Raw genomic sequence first — 8,873 nt, 5'->3', positions numbered from 1 at the left:
TAATCGTTCAGTGTATTGGCAGGCAATAATCAACAAAATTGTTTGTATGTTGTTGATCGTTGATTTAGACTATCGTTCTGTGTAACATGGTGAACAATTTCAAGTAAACAATCTCGTTTGCGACCGTTTATTGTTAGTCGTTAATCGTTAAAAATCGCTCCGTGTAATCGGACCCCTAGATGTAATAAATGGCGGGTAAGGTAGATCAGCAGATATGGGGGGGTTACTAGCAAGTATATATGTAACTCATCTCTAGGATATAGGCAGGGCGGTATAGTTAAGGGCAGTATAGTTAAGGGCAGGGCGGTTTAGTTAAGGGCAGGTGGTTTAGTTAAGGGCAGGGCGGTATAGTTAAGGGCAGGGCGGTATAGTTAAGGGCAGGGCAGTATAGTTAAGGGCAGGGCGGTATAGTTAAGGGCAGGGCGGTATAGTTAAGGGCAGGGCAGTATAGTTAAGGGCAGGGCGGTATAGTTAAGGGCAGGGCGGTATAGTTAAGGGCAGGGCGGTATAGTTGTGGAGATAATCAGAGTGCCGTCTTGATCTGGGATGGAAAGGGTTAATATATAGGGACTGGTCTTGATTATAGTTGGCGGGAGGAAGTGGCATCTCTTATGTCCTGATGTCCGGGATTGGAAAGGGTTAACATGGAGGGGCAGGTTATGAGTAACATTAATGGCTCCCTGAAGTCCTGGATTGGAGCGGGTTATCACATATGGGCAGGTCGTGAAGCACAGCTAGAGGGATCCCATGTGGGTCTCTCCTCATTGGGACTGGAGAGGGTTAACTTGTTAAGTGGTGGGGGATAAGGTGATGTGAGGGTCTCTGGTGTCCTGGAGAAGGAATGGTTAACACAGAGGGGCATGTCCAGGAGTACAGTTAGGAGGAGTCAGCAGGTCCCCCTTCATGTTTGTTTTGACAGCCCACCCTCCCTGTCTCTCAGCCCTGGAGTGGATGTGAGCTGCAGCCTTCGGGGGATTTGCTGCTGCTGCTGCTGAATGCTATTGGCAGCCATGAGTCAGGCCAGGGACCCCCGAGAGCAAGAACAGCCCGGGGTGGCCACCCGCCCTCAGCTGGGACACAAGTAAGTCCTGGGGTGACCGGTGAGGGCTGCCATGTGGTGCACAAGTCATTACACAGCTTGGGAGGGGAAAGGGAGAGAATGAAGGCTTAGAGGGTTATTGTGCTGATCTGCGTTTAGATACATTGTATCCCACCCTCCCTACAATGTACTCAGCAATGATCAGCTTATTAATGGCAGATCCATCCCCTGAACAAGTGTGAGCAGAAAGAGTTTCACTTTACAATGTCACACAGTCGGCGTAAGTGTATATACAATGTCACAATCACAGGGCGAGTGTATATACAATGTCACAATCACAGGGCGAGTGTATATACAATGTCACAATCACAGGGCGAGTGTATATACAATGTCACAATCACAGGGCGAGTGTATCTACAATGTCACAATCACAGGGCGAGTGTATATACAATGTCACAATCACAGGGCGACTGTATATACAATGTCACAATCACAGGGCGAGTGTATATACAATGTCACAATCACAGGGCGAGTGTATATACAATGTCACAATCACAAGGCGAGTGTATTTACAATGTCACAATCACAGGGCGAGTGTATTTACAATGTCACAATCACAGGGCGACTGTATATACAATGTCACAATCACAGGGCGAGTGTATATACAATGTCACAATCACAAGGCGAGTGTATTTACAATGTGACAATCACAGGGCGAATGTATATACAATGTCACAATCACAAGGCGAGTGTATATACAATGTCACAATCACAGGGCGACTGTATATACAATGTCACAATCACAAGGCGAGTGTATTTACAATGTCACAATCACAAGGCGAGTGTATATACAATGTCACAATCACAGGGCGAGTGTATATACAATGTCACAATCACAGGGCAAGTGTATATACAATGTCACAATCACAGGGCAAGTGTATATACAATGTCACAATCACAAGGCGAGTGTATTTACAATGTCACAATCACAGGGCGAGTGTATATACAATGTCACAATCACAAGGCAAGTGTATATACAATGTCACAATCACAGGGTTAGTGTATATACAATGTCACAATCACAGGGTTAGTGTATATACAATGTCACAATTACAGGGCGAGTGTATATACAATGTCACAATCACAGGGCGAGTGTATATACAATGTCACAATCACAGGGCGAGTGTATATACAATGTCACAATCACAAGGCGAGTGTATATACAATGTCACAATCACAGGGCGAGTGTATATACAATGTCACAAACACAGGAAGAATATATACAATGTCACAATCACAGGGTGACTGTATATACAATGTCCCCATCACAGGGTGAGTGTATATACAATGTCACAATTACAGTGTAAGTGTATATACAATGTCACGATCACAGGAATCAGTTGGCCCTATTAAAATAAAAGCATTATTATTAATACTACATGGTGAGTGTATATACAATGTTACAATCATATAGATAGACAGAGAATATACAATGTCACAGAGTCAGCCTAAGTGTATATACAATGTCCCAATCACAGAGTGAGTCTATATACAATATCACAATCACAGGAAAAATATATACAATGTCAAAATCACAGGGTGAGTGTATATACAATGTCACAATCACAGGGCGAGTATATATATATGTCACAATTACAGGAATCAGTTGGCGCTATACAAAGAAATGCTTTATTATTAATATTACATGGTAAGTGTATATACAATGTTACAATCATATAGATAGACAGAGAATATACAATGTTACAGTCACAGGGTGAGTGTATATACAATGTTACAATTAGTAAATTTATATACAATGTCACAAAGTGTATATAATGTCAAAATCACAGTGAATGTATACAGTGTCTCAGTCAATGTCAGAGTGAATGTATATTCAATTCAATGTCACAATCAAAGTGAGTGTATGTGAGGTCACAATCATAGTGGAGTTCAAACAAAGTTGTTTTTTTTTGGTTGTTGTTTGTTTGTTTTTTAACCACAACTAGGAATCCAGACACAATAGTCACATAACATGAAAATCTTTCCATTATAGTTTTTCTCATTTCCCCTCCTGGATTTGCTAAAAATATTGATTATATACCGACCAAAATACTGGTAATATACAAACAATATACTGACCAAAATACTGATAATACACAGATCATATACTGACCAAAATACTGATAATATACAGATCATATACTGACCCAAAAACTGATAATATACAGATCATATACTGACCAAAATACTGATAATATACAGATAATACACTAAATAAATACTGGTAATCTACAGATAATATACGACCAAAATACAATAATACTAGTATTATAGTACTAAAATGCTATATGTGAGTTCAGCATTCGGCCATGTTCACACAACAATTTTACAGCAACCGTTATTTGATACTCAAAATAACGGCCACTGTTTAACATTGTAATTATTCTAGTTCATGTGGACGACTTTTAGGTGCAGATAATTGAATGTAATTGAAAAGAAGGTGAGTAAAAGATCAATGTGTGAACAGCGTAAAATAATGGCCGCTGTTCGCTAAATAACAGCCTCAGATTAATGACATGAATAGTGGGCGTTATTGTATACGTCGTGTGAACTAACGTCTGTTGTTCCCATAGACTTCAATGAAAATGATTAAAGAGTGAAAACAACAGCCTTTATTTTAATAAAAAAGTGTGTGAACATGGCCTAAGGGTAAATATACAATGTTACAATCACAGTCATACAATGTCACTTCTAGGGTCGGGGTCAGCGAACATACCGGGGTTTCCCAGAACTTTGGGGCTCCTTGGGTCATTATCACAGGATCCCCCCAACACAATAACAGGACCTGTGATAGTGACATTGTAGATACACTCGCCCTATCACATTTACAATAGATTGGAAGATGCTTAATGATAGTTCTGAAAGCAGAGAACATGTGAGCCACAGTATAGCATTGGAGAAGAATTACAGGAATGGCATTAGGGTTCCCCAGGAGAGGAAGGTTTGTGTTCAGGGGTCCCTCTGCAGTAATAACGCTGGTGTATACAGTTTCATAGCCGTAAAGTATACAGCTTTCACTTGGGATGAGTATTTTGTGTTGGTTACTTTCAGTCCATCCATGTATGAATGTTAGTGGACACATTATATAATGATCTGACATTATTACTTACTACAAATAACTTGTGTAGAGAAATGAGAGTTTGTAATGTGAACAACAATGCTGCACAATGTCCATCACCATTAAATTATCAATAATACAGACTAAACTATTATCACTATGTTTATATAGTGATACAGAGATACTGGCTGTAAGCAGACGCATGCCCATAGGCTGGAATAGACTGAATCTAGTCTAATCTGTGACATTAGGTCCTCAGTATACAAAGTATTTGCTGGCTAGTATACTATATGGCGCAGTGTAAAATGTATACCTCCATGAAGTACTGAGAGACTGTGATCAGTCTATTCAGCCCTATGGGTCCATTACTGAACGTTATGAGAATGTTGTTTACAGGGGAAAAATCCTTCCGTCTAAAGTTAGACTGTGATCTGCGGCGGCGGGAGACGAAAGCAGAGGGAAAGGTGTAAGATCACCTGGAATATTACAATGGATGTGTCCAGGAATGATGGGAATTGTAGGAACAGCTGGACGGCTGGTGTCACAACCTGATGTAAACAGGAATAGGATATAGGATATAAACCTAATGATAATGGGAAAAGACGCAACGGAATCGTTACCGCTGTGTGATGTCACTGACGTGATGGCTTGGTCATTCTACCTGCACTGGTGCTTTGATATCTGCTATACATGAATAGTTACTATCACAGCAGGGTATAATCAGCTCTGCTATCACACATGATAACCCAATAATCAATCATGATAGTAACAGCAATGGGGTATATGTTTGCAGTGTTTGGCCGGCAGCCTTATGGTTATGGTCACACATAGTGTTTCCGCATTTTTTCAACCAAAACGAGAGTGTTTGGAAACACAGAAAGGCTATATCACCTTTCTGTTGCCGCCATTTATTTCTTAATAACTTTGTTTTTTTGTACAATAACGAATGTCATTTTGAAATAACAGACAATATTTGACCACAAAATGACAGCCGTAAAATGGGGGAAAGAAAAGGCATAGTGGGAACACAGTCAAACCGTGCAAATCTTTCTAAGGCTGGGTTCACACAACGATTTTTCATCTCGGTTTAAAATTACGTCCGTCACTTTAAGTCTAAAATAATGGACGTTATTTAGCTGTCTGGCTTCCCAAACATCAAAAATAGAGAAAAGGCGTCTGCTTTTGAAATGTAAAATAACGTCCGTTATTACTGCGATTTAACTGACTGCAATGCAATGGAAATACGGACGTCCGGTGCACACAATGTACTGAATAATGGACGTTTTCGCCTCGGACGTTAAAATAATGATCATGACAATTATTTTTGGACGTCTTTTGCAAACAGCTACCGTTATTTATTAATTGTTCGCACACAGATTTTCTTTTGTCACAGTTCTTTCACCATTTTTACCATTAAATTTAATGGACTTATCAATTAAGCCGCATCCAAAGTCTAATTAGTAACCAAACTAGAATAATGTACAAACACCCGTCAGTGCACTAAGGGGAGGCCAGGCTGCTAAATAACGTCCGTTATTTAAAACTCAAAATGAAGAACCTCATTTTAAATAGAGCAGAAAAAGCGTTGTGTGAACATAGCCATATAAATATTAGCTATTGTTATACAAAATAATAATAATAATGTACAAATTGTTAAAAAAAATTGTCTTTTCTGAATTTCTTTAACCTTAATATGACTGATTTTCTAATTTCATTATTTTTACCCAACAAGAGACAAAAATTATAGGTGGGCTCTTCATTTTAATGGCTGTTAGTTTAAACATTTTCATAGACGTTAATAAAACACATTATTATATATAAAAAAAACCTGATGATTTTTGCACCTATTTTTATGTCTAATTTTACAGCGTGTGAACATGGCCTAAAGGTTACATAGATGAGTGACAGACTATTTCTAAACTGCTGAACAGAACAATAGACATGTGTCAGAGATTATCACATGCACATCATGCCTTCTGTACTAATGTGGCTGGTTGTATGCAAACACATAACATAATGATAGATAGGAGATAGATAGATAGATAGATAGATAGGAGATAGATAGATAGATAGATAGGAGATAGATAGATAGATAGATAGATAGATAGATAGATAGATAGATAGATAGGAGATAGATAGATAGATAGATAGGAGATAGATAGATAGATAGATAGATAGATAGATAGATAGATAGGAGATAGATAGAAAGAAGATAGATAGATAGATAGATAGATAGGAGATAGATAGATAGATAGATAGATAGATAGATAGATAGATAGATAGATAGGAGATAGATAGATAGATAGATAGGAGATAGATAGGAGATAGATAGATAGATAGGAGATAGATAGATAGATAGATAGGAGATAGATAGATAGAAAGAAGATAGATAGATAGATAGATAGATAGATAGATAGATAGATAGATAGAAAGTAGATAGATAGATAGATAGATAGATAAAAGATAGCTAGATAGATAGCTAGATAGATAGATAGATAGATAGATAGGAGATAGATAGATAGATAGGAGATAGATAGATAGATAGATAAAAGATAGATAGATAGGAGATAGATAGATAGATAGATAGATAGATAGATAGATAGATAGGAGATAGATAGATAGATAGATAGATAGATAGATAGATAGATAGATAGGAGAGATAGATAGATAGATAGATAGATAGATAGATAGGAGATAGATAGATAGATAGGAGATAGATAGGAGATAGATAGATAGATAGATAGATAGGAGATGGATAGATAGATAGATAGATAGATGATAGATAGATAGATAGATAGATAGATAGATAGATAGATAAAAGATAGATAGATAGGAGATAGATAGATAGATAGATAGATAGATAGATAGATAGGAGATAGATAGATAGATAGATAGATAGATAGATAGATAGATAGATAGATAGATAGATAGATAGGAGAGATAGATAGATAGATAGATAGATAGGAGATAGATAGATAGATAGATAGATAGATAGATAGGAGATGGATAGATAGATAGATAGATAGATAGATAGATGATAGATAGATAGATAGATAGATAGATAGATAGGAGATAGATAGATAGATAGGAGATAGATAGATAGATAGATAGATAGATAGATAGATAGATAGATAGGAGATAGATAGATAGATAGATAGATAGATAGGAGATGGACAGATAGATAGATAGATAGATAGATAGATAGATAGATAGGAGATGGACAGATAGATAGATAGATAGATAGATAGATAGATAGATAGGAGATAGATAGATAGATAGGAGATAGATAGATAGATAGATAGATAGATAGGAGATAGATAGATAGATAGATAGATAGGAGATAGATAGATAGATAGATAGATAGATAGATAGATAGATAGATAGATAGGAGAGATAGATAGATAGATAGATAGATAGATAGATAGATAGATAGATAGGAGATAGATAGATAGATAGATAGATAGATAGATAGATAGGAGATGGATAGATAGATAGATAGATGATAGATAGATAGATAGATAGATAGATAGATAGGAGATAGATAGATAGATAGATAGATAGATAGATAGATAGATAGATAGGAGATAGATAGATAGATAGATAGATAGATAGATAGATAGATAGATGTTTGTGTTATTCTGGTATGCCTGCCATTGTACTATTTCAGCACTCATTGGTTTAATAAGCAGCAAGTCAACACTTTTTGTAAGGTTCAAATGTTCTGAATTTTCTCCACAGATTTATCAAGTGTTTATGATTTTTTTGATTTATCAATGGTCGGGTTTTTCTTGATTTTTGTACTGGGGTGACACTAAGCTTAGTAAACTAAAAAGAGAGCATGTCCTTCCCATTTTTTTTTAGATGTCCTTATATATCTACTAAAGGTTTACCTAGAGGTTACAAATACACTAATAACAATCACACATAATACATGTAAGAGGAGGAGAGATTAATAGCCTGTGGTGTAGGGGGTCTGATAACCTGGTAAATCTGTGTCTCTGCATAGTCAATAATCACATTTTCCTCCCTTTGTACCTACAAAGGACTTTATGAAGAAATCCTTCAGATGTTTGCAATGTGTAACAGATCTCATACTCGTATCAGAACCCATTAAAGCCGTCTGTATCTATACTCTTCCGAAATCTATCTATCTATCTATCTATCTATCTATCTATCTATCTATCATCTATCTATCTATCTATCTATCTATCTATCTATCTATTTATCTATCCATCCATCCATCCATCTACCTATCTACCTACCTCTGCCAAAGGACTCTTGTTGCTCTATCTATCTATTATACTGGGGTCCTGGGTTCAAATCCCACCAAGGGCAACAAAGAGTAAGTTCTCTTCATGTTTGCCTGGGTTTCCTCCGGGTACTGCAGTTTCCTCCCACACCCAAGACATACAGATAGGTGAATTTAGATTATGAACCCTATTGGGGACATAACTGGCAAAACTATGTAAAGTGCTGCAGAATCTGTGCGTGCTATACAAATAAAATTATTATTAATATTATTATTATTATTATTATTATTATTATTATTAACATTATCTATCTATCTATCTATCTATCTCCTATCTATCTATCTATCTATCTATCTATCTATCTCCTATCTATCTCCTATCTATCTATCTATCTATCTATCTATCTATCTATCTATTATCTATCTATTATCTATCTATTATCTATCTATTATCTATCTATCTCCTA

The 8,873-nt window shown here is 36.6% G+C and overlaps 1 protein-coding gene across 2 annotated transcripts in view; it reads left to right on the top strand.

The window, feature by feature from the left end:
* Positions 1-953: 953 nt before the first annotated feature.
* Positions 954-8,873, top strand: part of RBM20 (RNA binding motif protein 20) — a 157,478-nt gene continuing 149,558 nt past the window's right edge. For both annotated transcript variants that reach the window (XM_069979791.1, XM_069979789.1), the window contains exon 1: positions 954-1,081. In XM_069979791.1, the coding sequence (XP_069835892.1) occupies positions 996-1,081 (86 nt within the window). In that variant the 5' untranslated portion in view covers positions 954-995. The remainder of the gene's footprint in view (positions 1,082-8,873) is intronic.

The sequence above is a fragment of the Dendropsophus ebraccatus genome, chromosome 8 (assembly GCF_027789765.1).
Source record: "Dendropsophus ebraccatus isolate aDenEbr1 chromosome 8, aDenEbr1.pat, whole genome shotgun sequence".
NCBI lineage: Eukaryota > Metazoa > Chordata > Amphibia > Anura > Hylidae > Dendropsophus > Dendropsophus ebraccatus.
This window is presented reverse-complemented; position numbering and strand designations above follow the sequence as displayed.